The 17,978-nt window shown below is 42.1% G+C and overlaps 1 protein-coding gene across 4 annotated transcripts in view; it reads right to left on the reverse strand.

Moving 5' to 3' along the window:
- Nucleotides 1–12,755, reverse strand: part of Nr6a1 (nuclear receptor subfamily 6 group A member 1) — a 183,570-nt gene extending 170,815 nt beyond the window's left edge. For all 4 annotated transcript variants that reach the window (XM_032903232.1, XM_032903231.1, XM_032903230.1 and 1 more), the window contains exon 1: nucleotides 12,434–12,755. In XM_032903232.1, coding sequence (XP_032759123.1) covers nucleotides 12,434–12,533 — 100 coding nt within the window. In that variant the 5' untranslated portion in view covers nucleotides 12,534–12,755. The remainder of the gene's footprint in view (nucleotides 1–12,433) is intronic.
- Between the last annotated feature and the right edge of the window lie 5,223 nt (nucleotides 12,756–17,978).

The raw sequence follows: 17,978 nt of genomic DNA on the forward strand, positions 1-17,978 counted from the left end.
AAAGTAGGGCTGGGGAAATTGGGGAAAGAGGAGAGAGCATTTGCAATACATGTGTGAAAACCAAAATTCAGACCACAGCACCCAAAGCCAGCTAGCTTGTCTGTAATCCCAGCTGGCTGGCTGGACTAAATCTCCCAATAAAAGACCCTGTTTCCAGTAAATAAAGTGGAGATGTATTTAGGAGTCATTCTCTGGCCTCCAGGTACACACCTGCACCACACACAAACACACATGCATACTTCCTGTCTTCTCTCATACATATGTAAGTATGTACATATGTATGTATGTATGTATGTATGTATACACGTACATATATATGTATATATGTATGTATGTAGAGTATATGTGAAATTAGAAATTATTTTATCTATCAAACAAAAAATAAGAACAAGACAAAACAGCCTACCAATGTCACAATGCTATCTGTAGCATACCTATTTCTTTCTAAATAGTATTGCAGCCCTAGTTAACAGAAGTATCTCAGAATGGATTAAGTCAAGTACTAGTTAAAGAACACTAAGGCAGATCTTCATAATTCTAGAATGTCCTACAATCAAAGCCAAGATAAAAGAAAGCACATGACAGTATGAGTGTTACTGGTTTTTGGTTTTTCATGATTTATTTATTTTATGTATATAAGTACACTGTGGCTGTCTTCAGACACACCAGATGAGAGCATCCGATCTCATTCTAGATGGTTGTGAGCCACCATGTGGTTGCTGGGAATTGAACTCAGGACCTCTGGAAGAGCAGTCAGTGCTCTTAACTGCTGAGCCATCTCTCCAACCCCGGTGTTACTGTTTTAAGAGTGAAAAACTATTTACTATGTAGACAGTAATTCATATGCCAAAAAAAAAAAGTTTCAAATAAAGTCATGCTGAATGAATGACATTTTTAACATTAAGAAAAAATAAACAGCAGAAACGTTTTTTACCATTTGTCACAAGAACAGGCAAAGACAGACAGACAGACATAATTTAAAACCCCCCAAAAAACCTGAACTTGGAAAAAAAGTTTTAAAAAAGTTGTTTGAAAGTAGAGGTGTATTTTCAACCTTAAAAACAGCAAATTGTTAAGGAGCTCATGCCTAAAACCTGAGCACCAGCCACCACAGCCCTCCTCCTACCGTTATTTACTTATATGCAAGCATTTCCAGCTGTTCCTCCCCGGAGCACACCCATTCCACAAGGCTCTAGCCCTGTTTACAAGCAAGGTCTTTGCAAAACTAGATTTTCTCCAGCCATAAGTCTGAGATGCTTAACAAGTAACCCATAAATTCTGTTTTAATTAATGGAAACATTGTGTGAAAAACAAACTTTGGGGAAATATTTTTGGAAAAGGCTCACAGCAGACAGGAAATTTCAGCTTCAAATGTTAACCTAACTTCATCACAGTATTTCAGTAACTGACATAATCCACTGAACCCTGAATATCACCCATCCCAACTATTTTTGAGATTTATCAGCAAGAAAGGGAATATTTGGGGAGAAAGCAATTGTACTTTCCCACATTAGGTGACTGATTAAGCTCTCTTCTCTAAAGGCTGATTGGCTTCCTGGTGCCAGTAAAATGATTGATGAGTGCTTCGAATGCAGCTCCAGGCTGCACGCCCCCCTCGGCCCCTCCCCCACGACACTGCAGCCCCTTTCCTGCTGAGCTCCCTTTCACAGTCCTGCAGCAGTAAGGTTTCCCTTCTGTTTCCCAATTTTCCTTAATGAATCAATGTTTTCAAATGCAAGGCACTTGATCTTCAGAAGTTGGCCCTCTTCTCCATGCTCAATGAGTTTTACAGTTAAAAATCCCTTTACACACAGAGGGAAAGCTCTGAAATTAACTATGGACTTGGCTTAGTAAATAAAGCTGAACTCACAAAAGAGAAGTGTGACAGGAACCAGCTACAAATGGGAAGAAAAGTGATCCCGTTTTAAAAGAAATATTGAATTTCTCTCACATTACACTACAAATCACCCTAACATTAGCATTCTAATTGTAAACAGAAAGGTGACTTGCACAGGCATTTACATATACGTGTCATGACACTGCACCTTTTGGAAACCAAGCCTTCTAATATAAAAACAGACAACTTGTATGTAAGAATGATTAGACAGTATCTGAAATCCAAACCTCTGAGACTCTGGGATGTGAAGGCTTGGTTTATACAGAGCACGGTAATCTCAGCTTCCTATTCTGCCCAACTCATTCCCACCAGAAAGCTGGAAAAATCATTCCAGGGATTAACTTAGTTGCATTTTAGAGGTGTGCCCATAGAAACAGATGGTTCCAGAATCTCCATCCAGGCAACCACTACGTGGGAGTGATTGAGTCTTCTCTGGGTTCATTTAATTTCCCTGCTCAAACTACATTGCTATCCCAATCTATGACCCACGGTGCCTTTTTTGCACTAGTTCTCTCTTTGTTAGGACATCACCTGCTGTATCCTACAAGCCTTAGGCAACCAGCTTTCATATTTGCATTTGGGAAAGGTCAGATCAACCTCTTGGCTGGATCTCCCTCTTCATATAACCAGCTTTTATGTAGCAGAAATGGAACAGGTAGTAGGGACAAAGGCCACATTTTCCTAAACTACATCCTCAAATTCAGTCATGCAAACAGGCAGTTTATTGGCCATCTGACCTTAACCTGGGATATCTAGTCTCCTAAGCTTTAAGGAGAACCAAGTTTCTAAATGGGAACTTTATTCTAGTTTTAGGAGGGCCCATCAAATTTTAGATTTAGCTGCAATACACTTGTTAAAAACACTGCTGACACAAATTTTCTCAATTTGCTTTTCTTCTATTTTGTAGACTGTTTCTAACTACCAGCAAGGTCTGAAGAGATTGAACTGTTTCTTTAATTCATTCAACACTCATTAAACAGCAATTTCATGTATGTTGTACAAGAACATCAGGAGCTCAAAATCCCTTCTTTCCTAAGTACCCAATGCTCTTATTCAGCTAGAATTGCTCCTTTAGTGATAAAATTATCTTCTAGTCAGTCACTTAGTAAATCCATGATGCAAGAAGAAATAGTTGTTTGCAACTCAGAGTGGATTTTGTGACTCTCATCTGTAAGAGCTAACTGAACTTTCTCAACAAAAGCATGTATTCTCGGGTATGTTTTGGGGTAAACATATGCTTACCACTTCACAGATCTTGTCCCTAATCAGGCAATTTCAGAAATATTAGAATATTTAAGAAGAAAGGGATGTTCAATCTAAAAAAATAAATTATTAGTACTGTTATTGTGAAATGGAGTGGGGGCTGAACCTCTATGAGCTTCAGAGCTGTTCTTTCTTTTCCATTGTTTTTTAAACAATCACTGTGTATGTGAACATGGGCAGGCGTGCAGAAGTCAGAGAACAACTTGAAGCAGCTGCCAGCGTCCTCAGTGTTGGGAGGCAAGAGCTATTAACAGATGAGCTCCTACCTCCCTAGGCCCCAGGCCTCAGTTTCTAAAACCGAAAACGGGGATAATGGAGCTCATGGTTCACAGGGTGTTAAAGATAAAGTATATGGAAGAGGCTTAAAGTAGTATATAAACACTACAAGTTAGCTGGTATTAAAGGGGAATACTGAAATTCAGAGAACAAAGTTACACTGGCAGAATCTTTATTGAGTCACAGTCCTATCCAGTGGTTTTCAACCTATGTGCTGCAGTCCCTTGACAGGGGTCACCTAAGATTGACAGAAAACACAGATATTTACATTACAATCATAAAGATAGCAAAATTACAACTATGAAGTAGCAACAAAAATAAAATTATGGCTGAGGGTCACCACAACATAAGGAACTGCATTAAAGGGTTGCAGCATTAGGAAGGTTGAGAAGCACTGCTCCAGATCCTGCTCTTTGCCTCACACACCATTTAACTAAAATCCTTCCTCCCTGGCTGGCACTAGCAGCACTTCCAAAAAACAAAGCCCTCTAAATAGATGTCAGTAGGGGGTTCCCCCAGGTGGTTTATTATCCTGTTGAAAAGGCATCTCTGGTGAAAGGACTGAAAGGATAAGTCAGATTTAAAGGGTACAGTATCAACATGAAGGAAAAAAGGATTGGCTTCAACAATTGAGTTAAAATCATTTGACTTGACTAAAGAATCAGTTTAAATACTTCATTGCAAATATAAAATCTAGGCATCAAAATCAAGAAATAAGTTTATAATTTCCTTATAACCAAACTGCAAATACCATAGAACAACACATTTGTACCAAACATGAACTCTCAGACACCAAGATAATTATAGAACTCAAGACAGAACCCCAAATACCTAAATGACGTTTCCTTATCCACTCAAACTAAGTTCTGATGCAGTAATTCCCAACTATTATTCACACATTATGTGACATTTCATTTCAATCTTCATTATGTGACATTTCTAACAAATGCTACAGAGTGAGTTCTACCAACCCTACCCAAGGGTGTATCCCTAACCCTTAAACAGCACAGGAACCGACTTACACTAAAACGGGATTCACTCTTAGAAAGGTCTTCTCAGGCCATGGAAGGAAGGATAAGCTTTTTCTATGCACACTTCACTACTATCTCAGTGAAAACCAGGCTCAAAGAAAACCAATCTACAAAATAGCATTGCCAAATCACAACTTTAACAAGAATCTCTAAAGACAAACTTGCCTTAGGAAAGTAAATCAGTCAAATTCTTTGCTACACTTTTTTTTATTTTTAATTATGTGTATGTGTTTGTGTTGGGGTACAGATGCCCATAGTCAAAAGAAATTTGAGCCCCTGAAGCTGAAGCATTTAGGAGCGGCCCAACTTGTACCAGAAACTGAACTCTGGTCCTTTGGAAGAACAGCCATTGCTCTTAACTGCTGAGCCACCTCACTAGCCCACAGAATTGTTAGTTTTAATTGTCAACTCAATTGAATCACCTGGGAAGAAAGGCTCAGTAAGGGATTATCTAGATCAAGCTGTACTTTGTATAGCTTCTGAGTAGTTAACGTTTTGTAGCAATGAACCTTACTATTTTTGTTACCAGATGTGGTTCCATAACTTTAGGTGTATACTTCTTGCAGAGAATGTGCATGTTGGAAAACTGCTGCCTAACACAGCAGTCGGGCCACAGGCTTCACGAAGCAGTAACAAAAGGATCATCAGAGCTCAGTGAGAGCAGACTGACACATTTCATTTGGCTTCAAACAGCGAAAACAAAACAATATGCACTCTTTCCCAGTAAAAGATAGATCCATTATGGAAAAGAAAAGAATCTAAGTCAGGCTTGAGGGTGGTGCTTGCCTGTACCTCAGTACCTGAGACCCTAAAGAAAGAAGATAAAGTGCACCCGAGGCTACATTTGGCAGCAACACTATCTCAGGAAAAGTGGAAGGGGAGGGAGATGATAGGGAAGACAGAAGGAGAGGGGAACTAAAGAGGAGAGAGAGGACATGAGGAAAAAGGAGGAAAAAAAAGTCAAGTACTCGTAATAGTAAAGTCATCCTCTTCTTACATATGAAATGTTTTCCACTTACGTCAGGGACCTCTCATATTTTGGTCTCTATGCTATAAGAACTCTTTCTGGGGTTGGGGATTTAGCTCAGTGGTAGAGCACTCGCCTAGGAAGCGCAAGGCCGTGGGTTCGGTCCCCAGCTCCGAAAAAAAAAAACCAAAAAAAAAAAAAAAAAAAGAACTCTTTCTACACTCTGAAAATTTCCTGGAGACCCCAAAGAGCTGGTACTATATGAATTTACGTAATGATATTTACCATACTGGAAAATGAACCTGAAAACTATTTTTTTCTTAAAAGTAATTAGTAACTCATTGCATGTTATATATTAACAAGGCCAATTGCAATTATAAAATTGTAGGAATGGCACCATCCTCCAAATCTCTCCAAAGTCACCTTAATAGCTAGATTCCTCCACTCCCCCGTTCAGTATATTTATGTACACTACAAGTGTAGGCTGAAAATCTGGCCTCACAGATTTATAACTAGAAAAAGAATACTTGCTTTTTAAAAAAAAAATGGATATTTTTCTTTTATGTCAATACTAAAATTCAGTAATTGGTGGTTTTTTAAAGGTTAGTTCGAGGTAGAGCTTTAAACCTTACCATTGGTTCATTTGTAGGGTGTTGCTTAGCAAGCACAAGGGTCCTGGCTCCAATACCCAGGACTGCAAAAACTAAAAAACGTTACCAGTAAACTATGTGCCCTTGGTTTCACTGAATTTCATGTTGAATGATCTTTGACCCAGATAGAACTCACTTCCTCCTGCTTCAACCCCCATTACAAGCACCACGACCAGCCAGGCAGTTATTTTCAAATAGCATGCCTATACATGTTTTGGTAAATAATGTATCACTGAGTTACTCAGATCCTATAAATGATAAGCACCCTTTATTATGCAATACCAAAATTTCTATTTTTAATATCACTACCTATCTCACCATAACGTTTTAAGCACTAAGAAGCTGTGAAGCTCATAGCAGCAGGCCCAAGATTTTAAAAATCTCATTATGCCTGGCAGTGGTTGTGAATGCCTTTAATCCTAGCACTTGGGAGACAGAGGCAAATGGATCCCTCAGTTTGAAGCCAGCCTGGCCTACAGCAAAAGTTCCAGAACATCCAGAACTATATAGAGAAACACTGTCTCTAGAAGAAAAGGAAAAAAATTTAAAATCTCATTACTTGCAAACTCAAACTGTAATTACTGACAACAAATGCTGTTTTCTTTGTCTAACATTGATATTACATACATATATTTAATATATGAATATATAAATATGATAGACAGATAAACTTTGACCTGGAAAACATCACTGAAAGAGTCTCAGGAACACACACACACCCCTTCCCAGAGGTCTATGGACTACATTTTGAAAACCACTGGTTTAAATGCAAACTACATTTAAAGACTCAACATGTTGGAAAAGATTAAGTGTAAAGCAATTTAGTAATAAATGACAAATGATGAATGATGAAAAATGCACTACCTCATTACTTTGTAACTACATTATTTAGTATACATTAAAGGCTCACAGTGGTGTTCAGAATTTTCTTCTCTGAAATAAACTGTAGTAATAAGAATATTGAATCTGATCCAGTAGACTATACATTATCAAAAATAGTCAAACTGAATCTTTTAATTCCTCCAAGATGATGTGCTTCAACGCTGAAATGAACACATGAATTAGAGATGCTTTTAAGTGAAAACTAGGGAAGCTAGTTCTCCACCCTGAGCCAATCTCATCTTTATTTTAAAACAGAAGTTAATGAGCTCTTTAATAAATCTTTATCAGATTATGTCTCAAGGAAACATAAGCAAAATATCAAGGGAAGTTCAACTATCTCTTTACCCAATTAATCTTTTAGAGGAAAATAAAAAACATGGAAATCTTAGCTATAACAAAGAATTGGAAAAACAGAATAAACTAGACCTCTGAAATGCTTTTAGAGAAATCTAACATTTCATGGTTCTATCAAATGAAAGGAGTTGAAAATTAAGAAACTAAGGAATTCCACATGATGAAAAGTATCCTCAATTACATTTCATAGTTTCCAAGGAAAATAGTAGTCCAAGCAACTGTAAGCACATTTGTTACAAGACTACAACCACAGACCCTAGGTGCTACCGCTACTATTCTAACAACTATTTTAATTACCACTATCAATTAAAAAAAAAAAAACTCACCCTTAACAGCAACTATTTAACTATTGTGACACAAACCACCCACCCACAGAGTGTTATCTCCAAATCAGATGCTGGGATCTGTTTCTCAGAATACAATACATGCTGCTGTCCAAGGAAATATTACACCTGCCAGACCACTTACCAGCAACGTCCATAGAATTGACGTCTGCTTAAAAGCAAAAAAAAAAATCAGTCTAGAAATTGGAAAAATACACTACTACTGCCATCTGTGGTTGAATATGCTTTATAAATATGTGGTTGAGTATTTATGGCTGAATAGCTTTTCTGTTGTAAACAAATTTAAGGGTTCAGAGCTTGCAACTAGGATGCAAAGATGTTTTTAAAGATAATTTTCAAAGATAATTCTTAATATAACAAAGTTATAGCATCTACTTGTAGAAACTAAAGGATTTATAATTTCTTAATGTGGGATTATATAATGCCACAGGAAAACCACCAACTACCTAAGTAAAAAGTCTCTGTCACACAGAGGCTAACTTTTGAAAATTTTAAAACAAAACCTGTATTTTTTTTTTTTTAAGACAATCTGGGAATCTTCTCTTAGACAAAGTAGTAAAGCCACCTTGCTTCTAACATGTTAAAAATTCAACAATTATTCCTATAATTTAAGAACAAAAACTAAGAATGCAAATGAAGCTCAAGTAGGCTATTTTCCCAACTTACTCTCTCTCAGTTTGCTCTCTCAAATGACAACCAGGGTCGTAGCATGGGGATCAAACGATTCTGTGCAGCTGGGGGTGGGGAAAAAAGCAATTCAGCTCCCCAGCAGCCAGCTGAGGAAATCCTGGTCCCTCCCAAGCTAAATCACTGTTAATTAGAATTGCTGGGTACACTAGAAAAGTCTCATTAAAATAATTTAAATAACTGTAACCCACAGAAACCAATCTGTTTTCTTCAGAAACTGTTCTAGAAAAAAATGTTGTTTAACAGGTCATAAGAACAGAATACAGCAAGAACAAAATACGCAAGAAATATTTCATTTGAATAAATTACACCTACTTATTTCTAAACAATGGATATCTCACAATGCTATGGACTTGGATGTTGGCTTTTTTTCCCCTTCTAATTTTCCATAAGTTACAATCAAAGCCCCTAAACTATGATGTAAACACTAGGAAACAGAAAGACTGGGGTTGATTTTGGGAATATTGTACAGCAACATTATATCCAGAAATGTTTCTAAAATGTACAATTACAATGAATCCAAAACTTCAGCTACAAAAACCTCTATATCCAAAACAAAATTTCCTGGATCAGTAACAAACCTCCTTGACAACTTAATAATTCTGACATCTCTGAATCCCACTTATCAAACAGAGACATCCATAAATGTTCAAGGAATTACCTGAACCAGGAAAACATTTAATAAGAAAAAAATTTTTTTAAATTTTAAGTTGCCCTCAAGAATACAAAATTTGAAAGCAAACACTTTCCTTCATAATTTCTCTGGCTTGGAGAAACTATAACTACTCATTAGACACATTAGGAAGCTATCTGTTTATCTGTAGAAAGAGCTTTCTCTAATTCTGACTCTTCCACAAACAAGATGACAATAATCTGGTTTTTAAATACAAATAAGTCATTGTCTTCTACTTAAAAAGTTTTTACCAACTGTACTAAAAAATTATGTTTTAACCTAAAATATATTTTCTACCTTGGCCCCCAGAAGAAATCAAGAAATACCAATAGATGAATGAGCAATGTTTTGAAAATCTGCCAGCACTTGTTTCATTAGCCTCCCTTCTAACACCTTTTTGTGTACTTCCACAAGCATAAAACTTTCTGCAACAAAATACAGAATCAAATTAGTAAGCTTGCTAGACTTGCTGTGCAAGGGGAAGGCATACTCAGCATTTGGTGAACGAACGGTACAGCCGAGATAGAAAATATGGCCATTTAACACCTCAGATTTCTCAAGGAAACCAGAAATTTCTCTCAGTTGATTCAGAATTAAGTTTTCAAATCCCAGAACTAAAAAGTTAAATTTGTGACATAATTTAATTTGTTAACTTGTTACTTTAAGAAATAAGCATTTTGTTGGTAAATGCCTGTGAAGGGAAGCACACAGTATTTAGTGAACTCATTTTCTGCAAAGTATAGTAACAAGAAATATGCTTTTAATTCTTATAATGGCTCTTGTTTTGCTTTAAATAGTTAAAAATCTATTCCCTCACCCTCTTGAAATAAAATGAACAAATGCTCCCTCAAACCATTCATCTTGCTTTGAAATCCCAAAAGGGAGCAATCACTATTACAACTGAATGAGTTTGTTTGTTATGAAAACCGCAAGCAACGGCCGAAAATAGCAGAGTCAGCACAAGGAATTCCTGGCGGGGTGATGGTGCATCAAAAGGCTAGCAACTCTGTTCTGATGGAATCATAAAAACATCTGGAGGACTGTAAATTCAGCATCAATGGACTTTACTTCTTCACAACACAGACCAAAGACCTTCTCTCTAGATAACGACCTCAAGAAAATGGAAATGTCACCAAGATGGAAAGTTAAAGAAGTAATTTTCTCCGAAGAAATCAAACAATTTCATTTCTCTTTGGAGAAAAAAAAGTCATAAGGAAGGAAGAAAGAAAAAGAGTCCACTATTCCAAAAGCAATTTTTATCTTATGTTTTGAAAGTTCTTCTGAGCACTTCTTGGGTACTAATTAACTAGCATAAGCTGTAAAACACTACATAGACCATGTTTATTTCTGTACTGAAAAACAAGCTATGCTACAGAAATTTCCTATTATCTTTTGAACCAATTAAGCTGCCAAAAGTTCCCATTGTATCACTAACTTGGACTGATGTGATATATTAGAGATATTTCTTAACCTTAACAGACTGATTGCTCCTTAAAATTCTTTTCAATGGTTCTGACCATTTGAGGAAAGGATGCGTATTAACAAATAATCTGATTAGGAACTAAAACTGCCACTCAGTTCTTTAAAATGTTCTAATGAATAATTAATAGCAAATGCATTGTTCTCTGGCTTTCCTTACAATAATATTCTCAAGTAGAATTAAAAGTGATGGCTGGAATGAAATCTGTCATCTGATAGTAAGCACAGGTGGGAACAGGAACTGTTAGCAAACAGGAAGGCATTTCCAAAATAACAGGGACACCCGATAGATCTGGAGACGGAATTTAAAAAACTGCGTGGCAAACCTTACATCAAGAATTACAACATTTACAAATGAATACCAAAGCAAATCTGTGCATAAATTTAAAACGCCAAAAGCACCATCATTGTTCTTCTACACACTGTCCCTTTCTACCCTTAACTATATTCCTTCCTTCCCCTTTGTGACGTGGGATTTTATTGATCCCAAACATGCTCACATTCAGATCAGCCCGGACCGGATGCCCGATCACCTAGATCCCACACATCATGCACATCTTTAAAACTCACAGGCTTTGAAAACGTCACCATTTGATCACTATCATATCAAATTAACTAGGCTCTCTTCTAAACAGACTTCTCCTTTTAAACGGCTTAAAAGAAACTAAAGATGTACCGAATTAACGATGAGTGTTTAATGAATTTATAAGGTTATGAAGAACCAAATCCAACTCGAGATTTCTCTTCTGTGCCTCCTCATTCATTCACCTATTCATTCACCTCGATGACCTATTTTCAGGTTGCTTTCCCCACACCTGCCAGGTCACTGTCCTGATTGAGAAACTTCTTACCAAAGCAATTAATTTTTAGTGCCTCCTAACTGTCCCCAGTGTTTGCATTCAATCTGAAATCTGTTACTCGTTAGACACTGTTCGGATCCTAGATCTTCCAGAGAATTGCGCGTTTATGGCGCAGAGAGGGGAGGAGGCAGGGATCTCTGAGAGCCTGCCCTTTATTCGGAAATGAGGAGATGTGAAAGGTGGAAGGCAGGGCAAATAAATAAATAAATCGGGTTTGCCGCGGGAGCGTTTGCTAGCCGCAACGAGCACCCTTTGTAATGCAGGCCTCCCGGGGCTATCGCCTGCGCTAATTGCTCCAGGGCGCTTTCCAAGTTCAAAAGTTCACCTTTTACGACCTCACAAAAGCTCCTTACACTTTACCAATAAAAACATTCCGCCGCAAACACCGAAGCGGGGGGGGAGTATCAAACAGAAACAAATAAAACATTGAGCCGGGGAGGGAGCGGGAGCCAACCCCGAGGAACCTGAGGACTGGGCTGGGACAAGGGGACTCAAGCGGCCGGGCCAGGTGAGGAATTCTCAGCACCCCGGAAGAGTTAGGCTGGGCGGCGCGAGAAGCGTCCCGCAAACACCGGGAAAAGGCAGGTGTCCCGGAGCCCTAGGATCCCGCTAGAGACCTGAGCCAGCAGAAAGTCGTCTCCTACAAGGAGCCTGGATAAAGGAAGGCCAGGGGGACAGGAGCGAGCACCGAGGTCCGAGGAGGACCACTACCGGTCTGCCCAGAGGCGGAGGCTCTCAGGGCTGGGAGGAAGCGCGGGACTGCGGAGGAGGAAAACGCTCCAGGATAGGTGCAGGGTGCAAAGGTGTGGCGTCCGCGAGCTCCCCGGTGAAGGAAAAGGGTGCTCCGTGCACCAGGGCCTCCTGGGGGAGGAGAATGGATAGGCGCAGAGGGACGGGGGGGGAGGGGAGGGTCCAAGCAGAGGAGACCCGGGACCCTGCCCAGAGAGTGCGAGCCCAGGGTGGAGTCCATTCTGAGGAGCTGCCGGGCATCCCGGAGCTAGAGCCAGCTTAGAGAAAGAGGGGGAACTCGGGCGTTGGGGCCGCCCGGGCTCAGAAGGCCCCTTACCCACCGTTGCGCGGCGGCGGAGGGAGCGCGGCGGGAGGCTCCAGGAACCCCGCCGAGCCCCCGCCGCCTCCCCCTCCGCTAGGTGGCCGTTCGTCCCGCTCCATGCGGCGGTGCTCAGGGCCCTTGCTGGCTTCGATGTTCCGCCATGACTTGCGCCCTCGTAGTCGTCGTCCTGGTCTTCCACCGGGGGGGAGGGGGCTGTCAGGGGCCGGCAGGCTCTCGGCCGCCGAACACTCTGGGCCCCTGAGCCACCCGGCTCCGCGCCCCTCCGCGCCGCGCCCCCTCAGCACTGGCCAGCTCCCTCCTCTGACGTCACGCGCCGCTGCCACGCACATGCCCGTGGGGAGTGCTAGGAAATGTAGTCCTCCCGGAGAGGCTTGCCACACGGGACTCTACCAATGGAAGGGGTGAGGAAAAAAATAGGAAGACCTGAGTAGGGAGAACCCAAACCTATCATTATTACAAACTCTAAAAAAATTTGGTATATTCTGATAGTAAACTATTATGTCACAGTTTTCTCTCTATTGTAACTTATCCATGTTCACAGTTCTCTATGATTCCAATTGTCTCCCCGCACTAATAATGAGCCTTTCCAAGGAGGCGGATCCTCCGGGAACCGGGTGAGCACGTGCAACCAAGCCCAGCCCTGTCGGGGAAGGCCCCAGGGGGCGGGGTGTATAGGTACTCATGAGGGCTTTCCTCCCGGGCTGAGCGACAAATTGGACCAGAGATTAAAGGACCCGAGTTTAACCCGAGGTGACTGCGTTCGTATGCAAATAGAATCTATACAGCTCTGCTTTCCGGAGAAGTGTTTAAAGCCCTTTACCTCCGGGTGGGCGGGAAAGATTAAAGTTTCTCTTCCTCCTCTTTCATTCCCCGCACCCTGCCCATAGAACAGATGGACAAACTAAGATCACTTCCATTGATGCCACCAAAGAAAACTTGACACTCCTGACTCCGTGTGTCTTAAAGAGCTCTGTTTTAAGAGTGTCCCTTTCCCGGAGTGTTCTCCTTCCCACCTCCGTACAGTCACCTGTCTGAAAAAAATGAGAGTTGTAGTAAGGACCGGGTCCATTGGTAAGATACCAACTCTTACAAACACACTGTTGCCTCAGTTTACCGAAGTTCCCACCAAATAAAATCCTGGATTTTCTTCCCTTCCTCCTCCAGGGCCCACCTCCCGCTGCCACCAGATGGCGCGCGACCACGGGCCCTCAGGACCAGCGGTGGTGGTGATTTTCAGTGATACCGCACCCCCCACCTCCGCCCGGGCTCTCGCTCGCTTGCTTGCCTTCCCTTCCCCCTTACCCCTCTACACACCTTCCCTAGGAAAAGACTTGTTAAGTTTCAGCCCAGACCTTAAATGCTGTCTGGCCTACTATAAAACAAAGAACCCTAGTGCTTTGCCGGGCTTTCCTCTTCTGGGTCATACAGAAGCGTCTTCATCCTGTCACCTCATTCTGCCCCATCTGCCTCTGCAATCCTCTAGCTCTTGTGAGTCATTCTTTACTTAATTGTTTAAAAGACTTTCTCTTGGCATACGAATTTAACCCGTTCCGATTCCTGCCCATGTTGCTCCCCATGCCTCTCCCCTTACCTGATATTGAGGAGGCTTTGCCACACCTTCCTGCACTTTCCAGTAGCTGTCCATTATCAATATTTGTTAACCTGGTTTCATCCTTAATCTGTGCCAGCAGCTGTTATGACAGATTTACACTAATGCTATGTGGTTTAAACCTTCCACACCTGCTCACTGAGATAGTGCTGATATTGGTGCTCTCATATACAAATGAAATGGCACAAAAGTCATGTCCATTATATACTCAGTGGGTCAGAAAGCTGAAATGCCCTTGGCCTGACCTCTGTAAAGTCTTTAACTCATCTTTCTAGATCCTGTTCCAATTCTTCAGTAGCACCTTCCTTCTACCTCCCATCAAGGGACAACTAGGTCCCTCTGTGTTCCCATGTGGCCCTATCTAGGTAGACTGTAAGAAGTGATTTTGAAGTGGTTATGTCCTTGCCAAGGTTTCTGAGCTTTCCCAAGGCCAGGGAGCAGTGCTCTGCAGCAGGCCCCTGCAATATAAGACGAGTCCTTTGTTTCATAGGGAAGATATCCTTCTTCAGCTCTGGATTCTAAAGTGTGTCAGGATCATGTAGCCTTCCCAGAGCCAGAGTTTCCTTCTATCACAGTCCCCTGGGTGCAGAAGATCCCCCTTCTCTGGAAGGTTCTTCCCTGGAAAGCCAAGTGGCTCTGCAGACATCTTGTGCCTGAGGTTTGAAGAGAGGATGAAGACTGAACGTCAACCCAAAGAAGACTTCAACCACTTGCTCAGCTCCTGCAAACAACTCTTGATTCGTTTCAGCTCTGGCTTCCTCCCTCCTTCCCAAAGCCTTCCCTGATACCTCAATACCTCACCCAGCCCAGTCTTTACTCTCACCATTATGTCCTCTGCTGCTAGTCAGCATGCAGAAGACCCTCACTAAATAGGCATCCACTAAGAGTCCAGCACCAACACTTGGTCTTTTTTCTAATTTCTTGACATTTTCCTCACAGCCCTAAGAAGTGGGTGCCCTCTGCTCTGAGTTTACAGTTATAGAGACAGGTTTAAAGGGCTCTCGGCATTCACAGGGAAGACGGAGGAAATGGATGAAATGTATGTGAGGATTAGTCTAAGCAAACTCATCCTGAGGTCCTGAGGCTAGATCTAGTGAGACGGGGGCTACAGCTAAAAACAAGGTAAGTATGGGCCTCATCGTGGGGGACCCTTACTACAGTGAATGGTGTAGACAGAAATCATAATTGCATGAGTGTTATAGCTAAGAACTATCAGGACTTTTGAGATGGAAAGCACCAAAAGTAGGGTGGTCTAGCATGAGTGAGCCAGCCTGAGTGAGAAGACTGTGGACGTAACGACACAAACCAAAGGTCCTGAGACCTTAGGGACTGGGTACATTTGAGCTGTGGGTTACTCATGGCGATAGAGACGTTGTTGGAGGTCATCATACGTTGTCCAGAGGGGACAGAGTTCCTCCCACGGTCCCTGCCTTCGTCTTCTAGAAGGGCCTTCCATAAAGAGTCAGCCAGGCTACCTGCCTCCATGAGAAAGCTAAGAAAGAGAATTCTTGCCTTGTTGAGTTTGTTTTAAGTATACTTTGTCTATGTTTTGAAAAGATTGGACGCATGTTACAAAGCCTACAATTATTTTTTTTTTAAAGGAAAGTATCTAATGAAGATCTTTAATAAGATCTTCTCTTTGGAAATAACCTCAATGCTGGTGTCTCGTGTGTCCTTTCAGACTTGGTCTGTGTACAGAAGAGCATGCCCAATAATTGTTTTTATACTAGGCCTTGACTCCTCTACAAGGACCTCTAGAAACTTGTTTATAAACAGCAAATGATGGCACACACCTTTAATCTCAGCATTCAGGAGGCAGAGACAGTTGGATCTCTGTGAGTTAGAGGCTAGCCTGATCTACAGAGTGAGTTCCAGAACAGCCAGGAGCCAGGATTATTACACAGAGAAACCCTGTCTCAAAAGAAAAAAAGAAGGAAGGGAGAAAGAAAGAAAAAAAGAAGAAAGAAAGAAAGAAAGAAAGAAAGAGAGAGAGTTGGAGAGATGACTCAGTGATAAGAGCATTGACTTCTCTTCCAGAGGTCCTGAGTTCAATTCCCAGCAACCACATGGTGGCTCACAGCTCACAACCATCTGTCATGGGATCTGATGCCCTCTTCTGGTATCATATACATAAAATTAATAAATCTTAAAAAAAAAAAAAAAAAAAAAGCACTGACGGCACATATGACTTTTTAGCTGAAGTCAGCTGAGAGTTAATACAGTAATTATATCTCTAGCTAGGTCAGTGGTTCTCCAACTCAAGAGCCCCTGGGAATTTCCTGAGAACACAAGTTACAAGATCCCCACATCCCGTGAATCTCTGGTTTAGTAACTAGGCTGAGGCCTGTGAGTTTTTATTTCTAACATGTTCCCAGGTGATCCTGAGGCTGCCGACTGGGGGTAGAGAGTCCGAAAGCCACTGAGCCTGCTGCAAGGGGAGACAAAGCATGAGTACACTGGTGGCCTATTTGCCTCTCTACGGGGAGCTGGAAACTCAAAACACCCTATGGGATACTGGCAAGGAAGAGGTGCAGTTCTTTAGGGGAAATACTTGTGAACAGAAGTAAGGAATGAATGGGTGTGGCTGAATGCAGGGCACAAGTCAGTGTTCCTTGCTTGTGTGATACAGGCTCAGTAAGCTGGGAAAATATGCAAGTGAGCAGAAGAGGGGTCACCTTCAATGACAGTGTAGAAAAGGAGTCCAGCCTCTAAGGGTGTGCAGAGGGTTGCAAGGGCCTACAAAAGAGTCTGGGAAGGACCCCCCTACTGAGATAAAAGGGGGAAACCAAAGGGAAACTGAGGTGGGAGGCAGTTTAACAGAGAGTGAGTCAGATCTCAGAGTGACTGACTGAGTCCACAGTTAATTGCTTGCTTTGCAAATGTAAGAACTTGAATTGGGATCTCCCAGCATCACATTAAATCATTAAACATGGTTGTGTGTGTGTGTGTGTGTGTGTGTGTGTGTGTGTGTGTGTGTAAGTAGTATCAGAAGTGGAGAGGCAGAAACGGGAGGGGCCCTGGAACTCACTCTCCAATCAGTGTAGCTAAAAGAAAGAGCTCTAGGTTCAGTGAGAGGCCTTGTCTCGAAATAACAAGCAGCAATGAAGGAGTGTGCTGGCCTAACCATCAGGGTCACCACGAACTTTCAGGAGAGCATATGGAAATACTATGAGACACAGACGGACTGATGGACCGGGGTGGGGGGGGTGGGGGGTGGAGAATATGGATATGGATATGAATTAGGAAGGGTTAAGAAATACTGTCCTGGATTTCATTACAGTGGATCTCAAAAGACCCAAGAAAGCACCTCGGTGCCGCAGAAGCCTAAGAACCCTGGAGCTAGCAATTGCTGCCTGGGAAACTGAGAAGTCAGATGCTCTTCTGAGGATGGAAAGGAAAGGGCTGTTCTCGGCACAGCAGAGAGAGGAGAAAGATGGAAGATGTGGCAGAGGTTGGGACCTTGAAAAGGCTAGAACCGGAAATGTTGGGGAGAGGGGACAGGATGGTTTTGTCAGAGCAAGGACTGAACTGGAAGTACCACTTGAACTTTGCAACCATTTCAAAGAGACTATTTTTTCCCTTTTATCGATGGGGAAACTGGGGCTCAAAAAGGTAAAAGGACACGTGCAAGGTCCTTCATTTCACAGAACGGGACCCCAGTCCGTCGTGAGGCTGCACTTCTCTTACTGCCAGGCTGTTAGTACAGTCCTCTCTCTCTCCCAGAGACACTTTGCAAAGACGCGGGACTGCAGAGGATGGGCGGGGAGGGGAGAAGAGGGGCGGGCACCCCTCCACCCTAGCTCCGCCTCTAGCGGAGCTACTAGGGCACCGAGCTGGGGGGCGCCCCCTCGGCAGAGCTGGGCTGCAGCGCCGAGCTCGCAGTACTGCCGGCGCTCCCTAGCGTGCGCGCAGAGGCGTCGGAGCCCACACAGCT

Source organism: Rattus rattus, chromosome 5 (genome assembly GCF_011064425.1).
Source record: "Rattus rattus isolate New Zealand chromosome 5, Rrattus_CSIRO_v1, whole genome shotgun sequence".
Lineage (NCBI taxonomy): Eukaryota > Metazoa > Chordata > Mammalia > Rodentia > Muridae > Rattus > Rattus rattus.